The 21,546-nt window shown below is 35.0% G+C and overlaps 1 protein-coding gene across 1 annotated transcript in view; it reads right to left on the bottom strand.

Moving 5' to 3' along the window:
- The window catches only part of VPS13B (vacuolar protein sorting 13 homolog B), a 449,503-nt gene that overhangs the window by 229,650 nt on the left and 198,307 nt on the right, over positions 1-21,546 (bottom strand). The window contains exons 21-22 of the mRNA XM_034068500.1: positions 14,417-14,561; positions 3,247-3,374 (exon numbers count right to left, since the gene is read on the bottom strand). Coding sequence (XP_033924391.1) covers positions 3,247-3,374; positions 14,417-14,561 — 273 coding nt within the window. The remainder of the gene's footprint in view (positions 1-3,246; positions 3,375-14,416; positions 14,562-21,546) is intronic.

Genomic DNA, 21,546 nt, shown 5'->3' on the forward strand with positions numbered 1-21,546 from the left:
ACTGCTGAATAACTTCTGATAGTTGTAACTGCTAAGCTACAAGTCACAGAATCTCTTCCTGACCCATGAATAAAGAGTACTGTTCAAAGACCAGGAACTCTAGTCAACTCCATCCTTTCATTTCTGTTCTTTCAATCAGTGCTTCACTGGCTAAAATTTTGTACAAGTTATGCTTTAAAGAAAATATTATTTTCAATAATTTCAGGAAACAGACTCATTTTTTCAAATAATTTCTGGGATATTTAAAGGCATGTGGAATATCTGGCTAAGTTTTATATGTAATAATTACACTCTTACTTAGTTGGCGTTCATTGCAACATTACTTATTAATTCATTTGCTTTTAATACAGATCTTTCATTGTTCTCAGTGGAATTCAGCATTAACAACCAATTAAAAATAATTGTGTTTATACTGCTTCACAATTTTAGCAACTATTAGGATGAAGAACACGTGAAAAGTGAGCACTACTACCCTCCTACAGGGTGAAACTGCCAAAAAGACTTCAAGGCTGCATATAAAATCCTACAACAACTAAATAATAAAAACAACTTTTTATAGTTAAGTATGAAAGTCTTTTCACTTAAATACTAATAGCTTACCACAACTCTAATGCACAAAATTTTCATGCAATATTCTATCATGAGCAAGACAGGGCTAAGGCTAAGCAAGTACCAGCTTTGGGTCCAAAATAAACTTTCCAGTTACTTTCGTTCCAAACACATTTACTTACTCAAACTTCCACTAAAAGAATAATCCTTTGATGATTTTAAGTTATGAAGTTCTGTTTTATCTGACGACAACTACAGACCTTTCTGTTCTACAATCATGTTAATAAAAGATCCAGGAACATGAAACTAGCTTTAGAAAAAAACTGAGTCTTAGTGCTCAGCATATAACCAGACAAGACATTCTAGAAATTTGCCTTTTTCATGAGAAATTATATTAAAGCACAGAAAATCAGGATGAACTTAACATAAAAATCTATTTATGTGTTTAATAAAATGAGTATTAGGTTTAATAAATTAAATATACTGTTCTTGAACTGAAAAAGAGATTCATAATTCTCATTATCTTATCCCCTATACATTGCCTTGCACAAATTTCAGCTTTCCCATTTAGGCTGGTGTTCAAGGTAAAAAGCTATATATGTGCATTTATGTCTTGAAAAAATGTATTTAGATAAAATAGCCACAGGGACTACTAGGAATAATAAAAAGAACAGCAAGCATATCTATAAATCCTTCATATTTCACCAAGAAGGAGCACTGTGCATTTGTTTGGCAGCTTGTTCTTGGACATTATCTCTAGTGTTTCCTTGGAGGCTGTTGAAACTTTTCACTGGTAACATATAATATCCTTCTGGCAAGACCCTGGCAAGTATTTTACCAAGTATGATCAAAGCTTAAGGATGAAACATATCAGAAGTGTGTAAGCTGTTGTATGAATTCATAGGGTCATTTTAATTTCAACATAGAAATTAAAAATATAATTTCATATTCATATTGATGAAAATACGAAGTATGTTACCAAAAATAGCTGTAAAAAGCAAATAAATCTAGAACCTCCAACACACCGGAAAGAACATCTAATACAAAAAATCCCCTGCCCACACTAACTGTTTTAACTCTAACCCATGAGTTTATGCTATGTAAGAAAAGAAATACATTTACAAATTACTGTGAGAAAACACGTGCCTATCACTGTCAGAAGCTTTCATCTCCACAAAAAAGACATTAATTTGGGTGCAACCTTTTTTTGTTTGCTTGTTTGTATTTGGTAACTGACCATCTTCATTTTAGTTGGCATCTTGAACATTCTGTGAAATAAATTCAGTTTGCTGGTTGCTCACATAAAAAAGCGTACGTTGAAAAATGTACAGGCAGAACATCTCAGCCCTGATTCAATTTCTCCCATTTATAAAGGACCAGCTCTTCAACACCCTCATTAGGATATTATTATTTTTATTATGACTCAAATTGTACGCCTCATTTAGACAGGGAGGCTCACTGCGATAGGTACCACCCAGACACGTAACAAAAATTAACTGCTTCCTTCAAACAGCTTAAAAGTTATCTCTCTGGACTCCGCTTATCTAGCCATTTCAAATTCCAGTGCTGACAACATTAAGAAAGAAAAACAAACAAAATACTCATTAAATAATGGTGAAAGAACTCGCTGAAAACTGAACAGTTAATAGAAAGCATCTTCTCAACTTCAGTGTTTTGCAATCAAGTCACAAATCTGAAGTTCTTGTTCAGGCAAAACTTAAAACTTTCAGAATTCCTAATATTTTGAACCCAAGCTGCTTCTTGCATGAAAGAGGCATAAAACAGACACAAGTTCTGGGACAACACCATATATAAGAAAATATATGTCTTGGTACGGAGAAGGAACAGATGATTCAACGATTACTTTCTGTCCGATATAAGGGGTCTTTGTATTTTTTAAATTTTATTTTAAGACAAAACCAGTTTTGCTATTATATACTGTTGTCCCATAAAACACCAATCACAAAGAATATACTGCTCAAGAGGCACAAATTATAATAATTGAATTTAGGGTAATTTCTAAACAGGCACTTCATTCATACTTGGAAGAAAAGAATCTTAATTCTAGCATTTCAAAGCCTGCCAGTTTTTGTTCCTGCATTCCTAACACTGGACTTCAAACATGGCCCTTCTTGTGTATAATATGTATATATACTGCATATACGGCTCTGCTTTTACTCATCAGTGATCACAATCTAGAAGAATCTAGGACAAAAAGATTTAATTCAAGTGGTCATCTACTTGTCCTTCATGAAAAGGTAGACAAGTAAGCAGCTGAGACATTACTGTATAACATCATACATACCAAGAAAGTGTTTATCATACATACTTTCGTCAACTGTTTTTCAGAAGGAAGGTATTCTGCAAATCTAACTATGGATAAAAAGGTGCATAGGTATGTTCATAATACAGAAAAGTATTATAAGCATTTTTTCTTCATTTAATTTTTAAGGATCTTCCCTCTTAGATATAAAATCTATTTCAAAAATTAATATGCTAAAACCAAAGCATTCTTTGCTTAATTTACAAAAAATCTGTATTTTATTTTTCATTCTCCAAGACTTTGAAACTACTGAAATAAGACAATAAAACTTGGGGGCTCCTTTAAAAACCCTCTAATAAAAAGTGCTAGGATGCATAAAAAGAATCATAAAGTTTAGAAAGACATGGGTTTTTTTCACTTCCTTTTCATCTTACCTGAAGTGTAAGGCACTTAACTGCATTCCACACTATTCCAATAAATTCCTTCATTCTTTCTTCAGGACTTCTGCAGCTTTCAGATGAGTTCAGCATGGTTTTCACAGGAAGTGACAAAGGACGAGATTCTAATGCAAACGACAAATCTCAGTTACAGACGGGATATATAACTAACATGCTTACTTGTAGCAAAGAAAAAGATTACTTAAATTCTAAAAGAGATTTTCTCTCACCATGTAACTCACTATGGATGTAATAATAGTGTGTCTATTATTAGTTTTAAACTTGGCAATACAACTGTATCAGTCAAAGCTGGTGAGAAATGCAATGAAATTAAATGCTTAAACTTTTTAATGTAAACTGCCAAGAAAATATTATGAAGAATTCTTGACCTAAGTGAATTAAGACAGTTTTTAAAGTGTGATAACCTATTTGGTGACCAAATAGCAACACAAGAAGTACTCACATACACTGCTGCCAGTTTAATCTAAAAAACGTTTTAGTTTTCTAAACTTGTAAGAAATGGAGGACAGCCCATATTAAACTGCAACCTTTGATTAGTTTTCTTTTAAAAATTCCTTTAAAAACTTGAGTATGCTTCAAAAAGAAAAAAAGTCATAAAAATTAAACCATTTTCTTCTTCAAGCATAAGGTACTAAAGTATGACATATTTCAGCAAAATTAAATATTTTCTAATAAAAACAGAAATTTCCTTCAACTGTTAGTGATTTAATAGCATAAAGATGAGACGATTTTTGGTAACAGAGGCATTTAATTGAATACAAGCATAGTAGAAGTACAAAAGTGGACTAATGAGGAGACCAAGTAATAACAGCACATTCATTCAAGACTGTATGAATGGTACATAGTTCCTCCTGTCATCTCTTACAGAATATCCTCTTTCTTATGTTTTGGGATACCCATCAAATTATTGTCAGTTTCTTTAACATTTCCAGTATTGGCCTACATGTTGTTGAGCTGACAGAACTACAGGAATAAATTATTAAATCTTCATGATTTCATTTTAAACTAATTGAACTCGGCACAAGGATGACTATTTGTCTCCCAGTTACACAGCTAGCAGAAAAATGTGGCATACAAACTACAGAAAAATTGTCAAAACAATATTAAGCTACCAATTGAACTCAGATAAGCAAAAGTATATGCCCCTTGATATGCATCACTGGGTCTTCAGTCAGTTTTGGTCATGCAAGGAAACATGCAAAGTTTTTTAAATTAAACATCTGAGACGTGAATTTCTGCCAAGAGCATGCAAGGGTAATGCCACTCGAGGAATAAATTTGTGACATTTTTCTCATCAAGGTCAGAAAAGACTAGAGTTGATTAATATTCTAGACAAAATCCTTTAACAAATAGTATTTTTAATGACCTGAAAAGAACAAGAAGTAGTAACTTCATTAAACTGTTGGGGAATCAAAAGATTCAGAGAGGTGGTCAAAAGAGTGAAAGAGAACTTTTATGGCTGCAGTACAGTTAGTCCTCTCAGATACTGCTGTCTCCAATTATGGATCTATTAGAATGATAAAGAATGAAAACTGGATCATGAGAATGTAAAATGTGACATCTCAGGATTGTCTGTAGTCAGCCTTGCTGGGGAGACAAACAAGTAAACTATTCATATGGAGAAGCAGCGTGGAGTAGTTACTTCATAGTTTTTTATCACGTGGACATTCAAACCATGCAGTGAGTATTCCATCCACATTATGAATGGAGTAAATTAAAAACAAAGTCATTCAGTGAGGAATAGCTGTTCTGTTTTAACTTCTCACCCTACTTCAGTTCACACCACCTTCTCTGTGTAGTCAGGCTGTACTCTATACATATTACAAGGTAAGAATGAGGAACAGCTTGAGTATCAAGAAATGTTAATATAAAAGAGTTACTGCATCATAGAACTCCAGAATACAAGTGGGGGTTAGGGCTGGAACTCTGGAAATTTCAAAGGCAGGAATGCTTCAGGTCAGGATTAACAGATAAATACAGTGTAAAACTACAGAGCACAACCAGCAGGGAACATGAGCATTCTACACCACTGAAGAAATGCATTCTTTGTGAGTGGGATCTAAAGCTAGATTTTAGTCAAGTCTCCTATGTTTTGTTTGCTGGGAAACACACTCTGCTAATTCTCTCTCAATTAGCGAAACAGACTTTCTAACAACTACCTGTGACGGAAAAACAAAATCAGCTGCTGAAGCACCACTTGTTTCTCCCCATATACGTGCAATTCAAACCTGCAAAGCAGAACATCCACAACAGACAACACCTTCCCTGTAACACACTATACTCGATCAAAAGACCAAAAAAAAAAAAACAAACAGCAAATCAAAATGGAATCATTCAACCAGAAATCCTGGAAAATAGAGAAGCAATAAGAAGTGTTTCAGAGCGGAAAGAAGAAACAAGCACAGAAGTAACTCCTGAAAAGAAGTCTGTTCATTCTTTTTCCTGTCCCAGAGTTTTGTCTGAAGGGATGCTGAGAGAGAACAATGTCTTAATTCCCTATTAGGCAAGGCCATCAGTAGATCACAGTTGCTAAGAGACTGTAGTACTCTGATGTGGCTATTGCATGTGTTTGGCTAGTCCTCTATAGCAGACATGTAGGCTGGATCAGCTCCATCTGTCTCACTATGAAGGTTAATCTCCTAAAATAATTATGCTACTCGGCTACTACAGAACTGAAACCTTAGGAACATTTCCTGGCACTGTAATCAGCCTTGTGTTGAAGCCCAGAGCCAGTCAGCAATAGCTAGACAGGAAATATGAATTGTATGAAATATTTACAAATGAATGTGGGGAAAAAATAAATAATACTAAAAAAAAAACCAACAACAACAACAAAAACCTCACAAAACAATGGAGGGGAGACTGCTTCAGATTGTACAAATGGATTAGGAAAATCAGAGTACAGGAACATAAAATTTTCCTACTCTCATCTTCTAGTCCCATTTTTGTAAAAAGATACACCACAATTATTTCAATCATAGCAGAGCATCAACTAGGTTGGAAAAGACCTTTAAGATCATCAAGTTCAACCATCTCTCAGAACCCGCCACACTCACCCTCACTTGCAGAACACACACTGGTGATGATCTGAGTTTTCAGAAAGGGCTGATCAGATCAATCAGAACTGAACTACCAGAAGTAGCAGTTTTCATAATTCATTTCACAATTTATGGTTAAAGTATAGAGGGAGTTCCCAGTGACAATCCTGCAAAATTAATCATAAACATAACTGTCTTTGTAGGAGATGCCACTAAGCAAGACTTACAGGTAAAAATTCTAGATAGAGGTGTCTTTCTTATACAGACATATTCTTCCTCTTTTGTGGGTTTTTTTTTTTAGCCTACTGGAAATGGTTGCTTTAGAAGTCTGACCCATAAAATATTTAGAAGTTCTAAAAATAGACAAGCTCTTTGGGGAAAATTGTGCTATTCTGCGCTATTAATATTCAGTGACCTAAAGAACACAAAAGCAAAACCACAACTTTTGATGTGTAAAGATTTGTGGCAAATGGACATTTCCTCAAATAGATCAAAGAAGAAAAGACCACAGATCTTCCACAGATTTTCCACTACTGGGTTGAGGACTAATGTTAACCTGTACTCACAGCCAGCCCCATGCTTTCAGTTCTTCCTCTTCTTATAGCCAGCCGCTGAACTGAAGAGAGGTAAAATACAGAGCTAGTATCTTATTCCTAATGTGTATGTGGTGCAGATCTATCATGTCTCATCCCTCTGGCACAAGGTGACTCATTTCTCCCAGCTCTCTATGTGCTTCAGATACTTCATGCATTAAGAGGGAAGCAGCTTCCTTCTGGTTGGAAAAAGTTACCTTGGGGCAGGCAAACCTGTACTTTCAGTGATCCCCAAAAGCTTAGAGAGCTCCTACTGAATGACAAGGTTCATTGTCAAAAACCCATGCCTCTCCACCATCTCATCGTGTGACTGTACTCAAAATGCACCTGTCATTCGATCTCAGCAAGAGGGCAAGCTTTCCTTCCCACATCACATCATCTGCCAAACAGCTTCTCACACATCAGAACTGAGTTAAGCTGAGAAAAATCCCATTGCTAAATAATCACAGTTACATGAATGTTAATAGTATTGAAAAGAAGAAATCAGGATTTCTTTCAAACTGCTACTACATGTCTCTTTCTGGAAAGATTACTCCAATGCACAAATTAGAAGTAGTTTCCATAGTGGCAAAGAACTCGCTGTGGTTTCTTAATATTTATTCACATTTTCATGTATTAGATACGGCTTCTCATCAGAAATAAAAATACCAAGGTGTTTGAGACAAATGCAAGCCATTAAAGAACTGATCAAGGGGTCCAAGGGATTACAAATGAGATTAAAGTGCAGTGGAGGAGAAAATTCAAACTTCAAACAACTCAAAAAAAATCTAAATATCTAAATGGTCTACAGCTTTTTTTTTGGGGTTGAGTTTTGTGTTTTGGTTTTTTTTCAGAAGATTAATTGGTTTCTTCATATGGAAAACAAAACAAAAACTACCCACTGCCAAAAAAAAAAACACCAAAACCATCACCTATTTAAAACTTACTTGCTCCTTTCTGTAAACCACCAATATTTGGTTTCTACATACAGTACTGTGAAAAAGTAAAAATTCAGTGAAGCTTGTTATATAAAAGCTTGTTTTTCCTTAGGTCTGCATTTCAGTTTTGCTCATAAGTTTACATATTTTTCTATTTAGAGCAAAAAAGAACTAAAAATATATTTCTACAGAGAGAGATGTATGAGGCATTACAAAAGATTCACATTTTTCTGTATATATGTACAATGGCCAAAAAACCAAATTGTGTTCTCAATATAATGTATTTCCATACAATAATTATGTTCCATGATTTAATATTAGAACATACAGAAGAAATTGCAAAAACAGAGTAATATCTTGCTAAAAATACTTCATATATTAATATACAATTTTCCCTACAATTAATTGAAAAAAATAGAAAGTTAATCTAAATAGTAGGCTCATTGAAACCATCAGGTGAAGCCCAAAGCTGTATTTACCAATACTTTCTGAATCATCAGTATCATCAGAAGTGCTTGAGAATATTTACATTTTATTTTTGCAGTATTACAAGTTATTCCCTATACTCCCATTCCTGGATGATTGATACCTGAATTGCCCAGGTAAGAGATTTTCTTTCCGTAAGAGTAGCCTACGATCATGTTTTTGTAGAAAAACATCGGGATATTTAACAATAAAAGCAATACTTAAGTAACTTAAATAACAGCAAGAAGTCCTTTTAAGCTTAGAAAAATATGCAGTATATTTGCCCACATGGTGAATAGTCTTTGCATAAATAATTTCTTTACTGGGCTGTGAGCATTTTTGTATTCTACATTACTTTCACTAGCAGTGCAGATACTACATGACTTTTATCAATGAACATGACAGTTGAGCACACAGTCCTTCATAACTAGCCAGAGCAAGTCCTTTATACCCAGGGAAACAGCAGCAGGGAGGTACAGCGACTAAATCAGGATGGCCATTCAATGAGTTAGCAGCAGAATAAGTGTTAAAATACAGAGGCTTTTGACTTTACACCAACATGCCTTTCCTAGGGTAAACATATGTCAGTAAACAAAGACAAATGTGAACATAACATTGTTTTCCAAGCAGAAAGGATCTGTGTCAAAGTGGGGGTTGGCTAGGGAATGGCTAGAGTCAGCATTTTCTTCCACTAAATTCTTAGCAATTGCTGCACTATTTCTGGTAAAAAATACCTATTTAGTTCTGGGAACAATAATAAAAAATGACTGACACTTCTGTACAAATCAGTAACAGCCATTCACATGCAAAACTGAGCTACTACATTAGTAATTAGAAAAATGTGTTGTACGTGTGCTCATATCTGAAATCTATGCCTGAATTTATCTAAATCTTAATTATCATTCCAGATAAATTTTATACTATGGAGTAAGGATTTCAGCCTTTGAACTTGCAAAAACTTTCCTGGTAAATGCGGGAGGAATTTTGGTTAATTTTCTGCCTTCTTAAAAATTCACTGAAAGTTTCTTAGTCTTTCAGATATAATCTAAACAGAAACACCCATTCTTTTATCTTTACTCTGAGTTTCTCCATACATAAGGCATGTTTGATATACTACATTGGCTTTGTATTACTAATGTTTTTGACATCCACACGAAAGAACTCATGCTAGGTATGTGACTGTCCAGCCATTTTAAAAGTTACTATAAATCATCTGTGCCTGGAGACCTTCCTTTTAAATAACTCTTCCAGGAACTAAACACTATTTACAAAAATATAAAAATCCTAGTGTTTTCAGGCACCCCAGGTATGATGTGCATCAGATTTCAAGTCCTGTATTTTACTTTGCCTATTTAGCATATTAAGCTAGTTCATTTTCCCAAATAAACTGTCAGTCATACAGTTCATAGTAGGCATGACTAAACGATAATCATTCAGTTCATTGAGCAGAAATACTGACCTACTATTCAAATACTTCAGATAATCCATTGATTTCTTACCAGCCCGACTTTCTCTCACATTTGACAGATTTCTGCATTCCAACAGCTCATTTTAGAAGGAATCTAGTTCAGCATTCTAGTTGTACTTTAGGGAAAAAAAATTCAGCAAGTTCATCCAGTTTTGCTAAGTAAAGGTCATATTCTGCCACATTGTACTTAATAGAAAGTTTATTAACTTTAGATGAAACCAACTAAAAACACTAATACAGTGTCAGTTGGTCTAAACAGAGACATAAGTATCTCAAAGATACATTTCTACAAGGTCTGAGAAAACACATATGCAAGGGAAAGCAAGTAGAAATCAGCAACAAGAGCTCAGTCCTTACTAGAAACCAGACAATTTATATTGGACAGAGAATATAAAGGCCATCTAAGACAGAGTTTTTAATTTTCTTGTTATGACACTATCCTCCACCTGCTTGAAATGCAAATGAATAGTGGACTAAATATAACTGTGCACTTAAACTTTAAAATTCTCTTAATTATTTCTCTGTATGAACAGTAGTTCCACAGAAAAATATATCAATGTTTCAGAAACAGAAGTAGAGAGATTTTTCCAAACTGAAAAGATTTCATGTCCTACCTATGATCTTCCTCATATGCAGATGTTCTTACACACCACACATACACTTCCTGTGGGAGAAACCAATGCTGGATTCTTTGCTCAGCTCTGAACTTGGGACTGACATGCCATGGTAATACATAAACTGTAGTGGAATTAAATAACCAGTGCATGCTCTGACCTGTGGACCTGATCAACCTGGCCTATGGTAAAGCTGTCAAAACCCCACCATTGTTTAATTCTCTCTTGCAAATGCCCTTGTAATCTGTCCACCGGACAACAAAATGGACCAATGGCTGGTCACTGGCGCAAGACTTAGTAATGAAAACCGTTTGCCTGCTGTCATATGCCCTTGTGTACTCTTGCAATGCGGCTGAAATGCATCACCCCATGTACCATGACCAAACACCTGGCTGCTGCCTAACAAGAAACAGCAAAATTTTATGTGACAAGTGTGCTTTCAGTTATTACACAGGGCATTTAGTTTTCAGGTGCCTTTGTAAGAGGCTTCAGGACCTACTGCAGCTCTAAGGTTTGTGACTTCTTACACGATACTCTAAAATAGTTTATTTCATTAAAAGCATTCCTCATAGTAAAGTGCATGTTCAAGGCTACTTTTCTACTGCTACTGAAAAATTACATGCCATAGTCACTGGGTTACACCTCACAAGACTGTATCAAATTTGTGTCTGGGATATAAAGCACTTACTTTCAAGCACTGTTTAAACATTGGATGTCCTGGTAGACGTTGGTGAAATTAAATTTCAGTGTAATGGCTACATAAAGACCTCTCTAGAAGGCACTAACATCTCCCCCCAAAAGAAAGTTTAATCTTTAACCAGGTAAGTGTTAAAATTAAAATAATTATAACCATTTAATGGCTTAATATGAATGAAATCTACAAGTCACTTTAGTAATTTATGAGCGTCCACCTTGAATGTGTGAAAACAGACACTGGGTTTAATCATTATTTAATAGAGTGCAAAGGGCAGCTCTCAAAGATTGCCCTATATATCTACTGCAGCCTATAATATCGTCCCGTGTAGGTATGCTATATACATATATATAATACAGCATATTAATACACATATATAGCAATCGCTTTGCCACTATCTGGACATAAGAGCCACACCTGTGTAAAGCTATGGGTCTGCAAATCCCTTTTCACTCAACTAGGAGGGAACTGCTGAATTGCTGAGAAGGGGGGAGAGGAGAAGTGGGTAGATGGAAGAATTGAGGTAAATACTCCTTTGGGGAAAAAAAAAAGAAAACCAAAAAATTTCTTTATCACCTTGCTTGATCACAGCTGCATCACACAAAATTTAAACCATATATTCTAATATTGTACTCTGGTTTTGAAGCCTCTGTGGTTAAGAGGATTTATAAATAGCTATAGTTTTAGACTTAAGAACAGAAACCTTGGATTTTCACAGATACCATATAAATAGCAGTTTTGCTCTTTTCCCATGCTTCATTTTTGGCAAGGTCTCAACAGCCATTAACTAATAAACTGAACTCAAGATCAATGTTTTAAATCATTTTACAGCTGTGATTACAAACTGCTTTCAGTTAATACATAGGGTTGGTTTTTCAGCAGTTCTCAGGGGAATGACTGCTGAGATCATGCTAGACTTTAAAAAGGATAAATTCAAAATCACCACCTGAACAGCATGATTTTGAAATACAATCTCAGTTTGAAAAGATTATGCATATGTGTGCTTGCTACCAATGTAGGAACCTTAGTTCTCTGAAAACTTATGGCATATGTAGCTAGAGCCCTGATGATGAAGAAATACAAGGCTAACAAGAATTGTTGCCCCTTTCACCTAGAATGCTTTCGTAGCATAGGCAGCATCACACATTCTAGACCTATAACTGCTGGTATTGCTGGTTTTAAAAGATTAAACAAATAATGAAAGAAGACTCAGGCAAAAAGAAGGTGAAATTAAAAGATATGAAATAAAGTGAAAAGTAGTGGAAGTGATGGACCCAGAAAAATCAGAAAGGAGAACATCACACGCACTCTGTTTCAAGTTTAATAAACTATAGTCAGTCATTCATCATATTTCAGCACATTATATTCCTGTAAAGAAATGAATTGTGAAATAAAGGATGCACTGAAACTTCTCTGAGAATGAACTCTCATTTTTCCCACTTGCTTCCTTCCAACCTTTCCTAGCCACTTTAGTGATTTTGTAATCAAAGAGAGAATTAATACTATCACCTTTCATTTATTAGTGTCAAACTTTATGCCACAAAATTATTTCATAGTGAAGCCAAGTATCTACTTAAGGATGAGACCTTCCAGGATTTAGGCAAAAAATATTTGCGAAACTGAATGAGTAAGGTATATGGTTGCTAACAGGCAGCTAACATAAATGAAACCTAAAAATGAAGTTTTCATTTTTGCATTAATGTGTGTTGTACTAAATAACTGAAAACACATCTTGATATTGACTTTAAATTAAAAAGTGGGAGAAGTTGAGATGCACAAAAATCCTTCCTTTGCTTCTGGGATGTTATTTATAATTTATCATTTGGTTTTAGCATTTCTGCTCTCACACACACAAAACCCAAAACAAAAGCAAAACAGACATTTATGAAATGTCTAGATTTTTCACAGTAACGTTTTCTTTTACTGTTTGTTACTGCAGAAAAGCCAATATTCAAGGTGAAGAATAACAAAGGCTGAAGATCTAAACTGGCTACCAAGCTGGGCAGGTACAAGACTGGGACGTTAATTTTTAAAAATCAAGTCAAAGGTACTTCTGCAAACTAAATGCATCATTTTATAAACTGATAATTTATATAAACTAATCTAACATCTGTTCAGGCAAAAAGGTGGGTCTGAATGTCGAATATTCAAAATTTTAAGTTTCTCTAGTGAATTATACCTTTCTGCTTTGTTAATCGGCACAGGTAGAATTAAACACAGGAACAAACAAGTCATATTTATGATATCATACTAATAGTTACGTTGTTGATATAGCAGAACAGATAAATATAGATAAAAAAGAATATACTTAGTACAGTCATTTCATTGCAGGCAAAAATAAAGGAAATCCATAAATGAATGGTAAAAATAAAAGGCTAAATTGTAAAAATAAAGGATATTCACAAATGATATAGAAAGAGGCCTCCAAAATGAAACTATTCTTTTACTACCAGTGATAACATGGCAACCCACATAATACTAAGCAAACAGATTTTCTGGGTTTAGTTCTTTTTAATCTCCAAATAACAAATTACCCTACCACTAACAGACAAGACTGTAATCTTAGCTTCAGCAGACAACATCTTGAAATACTTCATGGTTATCTGGAAATAAACATCAATGCAAAGGAAAAGATCATTTGTTCAGTGTATTTCAGAAGGATTACCAAAAGTCTCAGCTGGATAGTCACTTTTTTTGGACGATCTCCTACTTTACTACTTGCAGACAGTACAATATGAATAAATACTGTAGAAAATCCCAGAAAGCTTTATCATCTTGATTAGCGATAAAGTTTAACTTCAGCACTCTTAAGGGGCCAGAAAATACTCTTAAATGCAGTAACTGCTTGAATTCCAGAAACAGAAGTGCCAACAAATCCATTTTCTATGGGAGAGTGATTTTGAAAACAGTGAATTTTAACAATTTCTGCATAAATCTTGACTTCCATACAAACAGAACTTTCAGCAGTGTGCACAGACTGACTGAAATCAAAGAGATTAATGACAGCATATAAAGCCTGATAAAATTAAGGACTAAAATATTAATATCAAGGCAAATAGCTGATATTCCATTTGAAGCATATCTCCTTTATCTCATTTCTGAAAACATGCTACCTGAAACTATTAGGGCCTCAAAGATGGCTCCTAAATGACAGTGAAAAGAAAACTAAACATAAATTTCAAAATTGCAGGTTTGATTATTTTTTATGTTAAAAAATTTAATTTTTTGGGAGAATATTTCTTTAAAACTGAAAGTTGTCCCACAGTATTTGCACAGCTGATGCTCTTCAATTGCAGACACATGTTATTCAGGAAGGTTGCAATAGCAGAAAGGCTAGTTTGAATGAAGTGATCATACCGGTTACTGTTTTTGTTTTGACAGGACTGCTGGCATATTCAGAGGCTTGATTTGACTGCTGCCTTGCCAAAGGTGCACTTCCAACTGATGCTTCATCCTCTTTTTTCCGAGTTACTGACACACCCAGAGGAACAGTTCCTACAGGCTGGTAGAAAAAGAAATGCCTTGTGAACCACTCAAAACCAAAACACGTTAGTACTCAAGACAGTGTCTATAAGAAGCATAATTTAAATTACGTATTTTGAAATGTATAGAAGACAACTTGAAACAATGATTGGAGCACATATACTTTGAAAAAAAATTATCAAACACTACAGTCAGACTGGCACTTGTAATCATTTTAGTCCTGTTAAGCTGAAGAAAAGTTCCATGATAACAAAAAGAAAAAAAGTGAAATATATTTTATTAACTTAAAACACCAACCTTGTTAACCACTCAACGCACATGAATAAACCTGGATGATCACCAAAGCAAAATCATTATCTAAATGTTTAACGGGAACTGGAAAACTGTAGCCAGATATGAAGATATTAAAGTTTTGAAAAGAAATGTATCAACCTTCATTAAACTTTGAAAAAGATGCATAGGTACTTATATGTTATTATATTTCTTCCTGACATTTCAAATATAAAATTCAGTTCTGACCACTACCGATTTTGAATTGTTTTGTCTTTCCAGCACACCAATAAATTACAAAATATTCAAAATATGACAGTGTTAAACAAAACTGAAGGCACTGAAATCTAGTTTGAAGCACCACATCCTTATTTTAAGATTAGGAAACAGTGACATGCCTTAATGTATATGGGTCCTGGAACTGGAGGTTCACAAATTAATAGAGTCTACTGGATTCGCTGTTATTTTTTTTATTATCGTAAGCTAGAAAAGAGAAAATAATTCAAAAAATTGGATCCTCAATAACAGTTGGACTTTTAACATTCTGCTATAGCATTAGCTGCTATATAAAATGTAGATGTATCATGGTTGACAAAAAGCAGAATATTTCTACCATTGATTTTGCAGAGGGTTATCATTTAAAGATGACAAAAGTTTTTTCCTAAAGATCAGACATTAGGCTTACAAGCATCTTAATCAATTTTTGTGTAATTTAATTTTGTTGGTATTGAAGCGAAAATGTAATCCATATAGCAGGGTAACGAGAAACCTCACACGTTGCAGTAGGAATCTCTGTGGGAAACAAATTCGTGTGAGGCGGGCAGTGTGCTTGTAAATTTTCTCCAATAGAAAACAGATCACTGAATCAAGCAGTGTGCAACACGTGCACACATATACAAACCCCAAAACAAACAGAAAAAGCATTTAATTGGAGGAGCATGACTTCCAAACGCCTTAACCATTTTCCACTATAAAAGTAAATTAAAATAAGAAAGACAATTAACTATTTAATCCCACTCCAGTGAAAACAATCAACTCATATATACAGTGGTATGCAAAGTTAATAGGAAAATATTAATGTCAACGACAAACAGAGTTCTCATCTTTCCTCCTCCCTCTGAATGTACAGTCATGAGCTTTGTCTCCAAAAGCACTAAAAATTCATTCTGGACTATACAGTAACATGTCACTTTGGTGTACTCTAGCCATTAAAACAACAACAAAAAATATCAACTTTGAAAAGACGAGTTTTACACCACAGAGATACTTCCCATGTGCATACAGAGAGAGAAGCTGAAGTTTTATAAGATTTTGTCAGACATTTTACATCACTTATTTTCAAAATGCAGCAGTTTATCTGATACAACCTGGCATAAGGCAAAGCCATCTGCAGCTTTCCCATGACAGCAACTGTTGAGCTATAATTTGGCAATTCTGGACATAACATTGAAAGAACACTGACTTGCCAAAGTGAAGCAAGAGTTTCTGAAGAATGAACACAGTCAGTGCAAGACAGCACTAAAGACAATAGGTTGGAAATACTGTATGAAGCACCAGTATCTATTCCTGAACCCCTGAAGAAATGGATCAGCAAAATACAGTAAGTTACACCACTAGTCTTATACTGAAAAACATCAAGGCTATCACAGCCAGACAAAGCTGGAAAAAATTATGACCAAATCTTGAGTGCTTGAGTGCTGATCTGGACAATGAAACAGCTGTTTCATCTTTGCTCACTGAAATCAAGCCTGATGTTGCTGTTGATGACGCCCAGTACAATCTTGTCAGGTTTTTGGCATAAGATTTCTGGTTAAAAGAATGCAGAAGATGAAAGATCAACACTGAACTAGATGGAAAAGGATCATCAAGATTTGGGTTTTAGCCACAAACCAATGAGGAAATTGTGGCTTGGGAAATAGCAGATGACAAGAGCCCCACAGCTGTACGAGAAGATGAATCTGATGGGAAAGACTGCAGGCAAGTGCTATCATAAGCATTCATCACAAGAATCCAAACAGATATAGCTATAAAGTAATATGCAGTATTTTAAGTTTAATACACCTACTTGGGATGTAAGCTTTATGATTACTAATTGGGAGTGTTACAGAGCAGATAACAAACATTACATAAAGTTAAGGAACTATGGCAACATTTATATGAGATTGTTTTGTTAACACAAAGTCAAATCAGATTCTGTTCTAGAATACTGGCCACAGTTTTATCAATGCTATAATATTTTGTGGCTATCATGCACTGGATACTAGATTAGTAATAATTCATGGTACTCAAACAAAGAAAACCTACTTTTCCAGTACAATTATTACAATTAACTTTTTAAGCACGGGCTAAATCTACAGGAAAGCTATCCTTTTCCTAATTTAATGTTTATGGACAGAAATAATCTAACACATTACACACCATGTTAAGGATGTGTACACAAACCACACATACATATATGCTATTCATGCATGCAAATGGATCAACAGGTACAGATTATATTTTTATTTTACTTCATACTGTGCGGTCAACATGACTTTGGAAATTATAAAGATCTAAAATCAGAGAAAGGCACGGACAGTAACAGCTAAAAACCAACCTGCCAACAATACCAAGCCCCAAGTATTTCCTGATGTATGTGGAGAAATGCCAACTAACTGAAGCTAAAATATCCTGTAAAGAGGGCTAGTGGAAATTTGCCCCAGGTAGAATAAAATAATATTTTACTTTACTTGGGATTTTCAGTAATTAAATATTTTATTTCTGAATTGTAACCTCCCACAAGTGTGAGGCTATAGAGGATTCAGGCAGATCTGGGAACATGAGAAACGTGCTCTAAAGAAAACTTGACCAACTGAGCAGATGAGTAACTTTCATTTGAGGGATGCTTGGACTGTCACATCCCTGATAACAAACCAAAGGCAAAAGAAAATTCCAAGATAAGAACTTACATCTTATTACTAAAGGGAAATAAAAAAAAAAGAAGTGCTGGCTTGTGAAATGCTGAATTCAGAAGCACCAGCTTGGACATGCGTAGCCATCCCTGAAATGGCACCAAAGCCTTCTATCCCATAGAGTGGATACTACGTGCACAAGGATTGATGTGTACATGTGCAGTAGTTTGCAAGCAACAAGCAGGAAGAAAAATTAATGAAATCTTTGGAACAGGGACAGATGGCAGTTCCACTCAAGAAATGCAAGATCACTGTCATGCAATCACACTACCTGCCTCAGAGAAGAATATTCATGTATGCTGCAAGACTGTCCAAGCTGTGCCAGAATGAGCTCCAACAATCAGGAGAATCTACCCTACCTGCCTTGCAACAAGTTCTAATATCATGAAATCATAATCACTGCTTGACTACAGAGTTACATTTCATTGTTTTGATATCTGAGATAAGCAATATAAGCACACACCCAAACTGCTTCAGAAAGCTCAAACAAAATTAGGCATTAGGCCTGGTTTACAACTAAAATTAATTAATTAATAAAATTACATGAACTAAGATTAAATTAATTCCTGATTAAAAAGATGAGGCATGCTTAACCCCTGGGGTTCACAAAAGCACCATCTTTCCTGGCAGACGAACTTGCAAATTCAAGTGAGTGCTTCAGGTAGGAATTTCAGGTATGCTTGGAAAACTGTTCTGCTGATAAAAAAGACCAATCATTGATTAGCTGTAATTTTTCTAAGCTTCTGTGATGAACTGATGTTAGCCAAGAATCCCCACATTTTCACCAATTGCTCTCTGTCTGCAGTTTCAAGGGGCCTCTGAAAGTAGAAGATAAATAAGGTTCAAGCCCCATGTAGTTTTAGCTCCTTAAGTAAGCAATAATTTCATTCCCACATCCTTCAGAAACTTGACTGCTTCCCTAGGGGTAAGACTGACAGATCCTGATAGGGATAAACACAGTGCTTTTGGCCTGCAAGCAATATCAGAAATCAAAACCTGTTATAGTTTGAGAAATATTTGCAGATCAATAGAATTATGTTTATCGTGTAAAAATGCTTGGTTTATCAAAGCCTGCCTTAAATGATAAAATGGTAATGGTTTATGATGAAATGACAAAAGGTCTGTGCTTGTGTGGGTTTGTTGCTTCATTTCTGCCAAACTGAATCTTACAGGAAGCGTGACTGCTCTTGATTAACATCCTTATGCTCCTCAAAATGGCAATATACTGACCTACATCCAGCACTACCAGTTAGGTAAGAGGCAATAATGGACAAGACTATAGATATAAAAGTGGCTTATTTTGCACAGTGCCTTCATTTCAACAAAGCAACTGAAGAATTACACCACATATTGCTAGTAGCCATCAAAGAAATTCAAAAGCAATATGCCCATTAGTTCAAACTCTGGAAGTGCCTCATGGATTTTGACTGCAGCATTCTCATTGTTTCTGTACTTCAAGTGTAGAATGGAAAACTTGTAGATTAATGTTGAAATTCAGAATGGATAAAGAAAACCAAGTTCTATTTACATCCATTTACCCTAGAACACTTACCATATAGGCATAACAGCAACCACAGTGGTCAATATTCAAATATGCAACAGCAGCCACATTTTGGCATGCATTGTTGCTTTGTGACAAAAATGTAACACCATTCAATGCCATTTGCTGAAAGCATCTGGCACCAAATATTCTGTTGCATTTAAAAAAATATGCTGAAGCCTTAAAGACCAGTTCACTGACTGTTGTTGCCAAACTTAATTTTTCATTTAAATAGCCTCTATTTCCTTTTGGTGTTTACCGTCAGTCAGACTTTATAATCCTTATTTATCTATCATTCATCTCATTTTGCAGACACCATCTAAGAATATATCAGGGCACATGATACAGCGTACTGGATACTACATAAACATGGTTAAAGCATTTCTAATCTAATTGTACAAAACAGGCACACTGGGTAAAGGAGGGGAGAAAGTGCAAAGAAGTAACTGTATGAACCACGTAATACAATGGCCTCAGCAATTACACTAGATGCACAATTCTGAGCTGCTGGGAACCAAGGTGCAAACAGAGGTAAGATTAGCAATAGTATAACAGCAATAAATGAAAAGGGGTTGCCCTCGCTGAGTTGCATGTGCCCCCACACTCCAACACTGGTTCTGTTCCAGTTGAATAAAATCTCAGTAAGGCCTAACAGCATTACATTTCTTGATGGCTTCATCACACAGTAGGTAACACAGTACAGCTTTATTGAAAAATAATTGAAATTCAATGGGTTTTGTAAAAATATATTTACTTCTATGCTTCTCTCCTATTTCAGCTTACAGAGTTAAGTACGTTCTGGTATTTCTAGCTTTTCATGCTTTCATACAAAACTATGCCATCACACTTGTATTACACATAGTAAATGTTGCAGTAAAGATATAAAATGCCCATACTACCAAACTGGCACTACAAACCTGAGAATCCCCATGCCAAACAAATCTGAAGAAGTTCTGGTATGTAAATGAATACCTGTCTCGGTGGGGAGCCAGACAATCCCAGCCTATCCTGTATGCAATCCAAAGTTTGCATGGCTATAGCTGTGGTCCCAGATAAATTGATAATTTGATTTAACTTACTGAACTCAATGTTATTACTTGACAGAATGTGTACTCACATGCAAAGGTACTGAAAGATTTTTCTCTGTGTTCAGATAAAACTCTCAATTTTGACTTACTCAAAATGACAGAGCAAAAAATTCTGTTAAGCAGACATGAGAATAATTACAAATGACTACACAACTCCAAATGCTAAGAATTTTAGAAACGTGATACAGTAATTTTAATTGCAATAGATCACAAACAAATTTAAAAGGCCAAATAAGATGATACAAATTACAAAAAAAAAACTACTTAATCAAGATTTGGGTAACAATTTGCCACTGGTGAGCAAAACCATTGACAGGTAAGTTTCCTAAGGTAGTCACTGAACTTTTCTTGTCACACAGTATATGAGCACAATCAAAAGAGAAGACTGAGTAACAAATGATTATATATATTAATGTTAAGACTTTTATATGAATGTTTGAAATAATCAGGCTCAATTACATTTTAGATGAATACAGAACAGCACCACAAAAGCAAATAAAAGGTCTGTTTTAAAAAAGAGGTATACCAGGAAGTGTTGGGCTGCTCCAGTAACAATGCAGGAATGAAGAATAACTCAACACATTAAAACCAGCATAAAGTTATTAAAATAAAAAAGCAACAATTCACACATTGAATTGCTCAGATGGTGCTGGTGCAGAATGAGCTTAATGAGACTCAATTCTCGACAATAACTACCTGCCAAGGTCACTCACTCACAAGAAACAGAAATGTTTATAGATCATGTTAATCCTCACACTTCAAGGTCCCTGTATGAAACTTCCCTGATGTGCATAGTGTTCTATATTTATGAGAGAAATATCAAAAGAATCTTATATTGGCCACCTAATAATAGACCACTTGTAACTGAGACAGAACATTAAGCTCAGTTATGACAAATTTAAGTTTTAGAATATTCTACTAGTTCGTCAAACAACAGTTAAAAGAAAGTTTAAAATCAGGCAAAACCTGTGCTCTTTCCAGGAGTATGGGGCATGAAAATTAAGGTCAAGAATACATCAAAGAAATCCCTGTGCCATGCAGACCCACAGCCTTAACTTCTTTTATTTTTTTTCTGAGCACTTCACATACAAATACATGTTTTTAACATCATATACAGAATCTGTTGCAGTATTCACTTATGTCAACTTAGGAAAT

This window comes from Melopsittacus undulatus, chromosome 1, assembly GCF_012275295.1.
Source record: "Melopsittacus undulatus isolate bMelUnd1 chromosome 1, bMelUnd1.mat.Z, whole genome shotgun sequence".
NCBI lineage: Eukaryota > Metazoa > Chordata > Aves > Psittaciformes > Psittaculidae > Melopsittacus > Melopsittacus undulatus.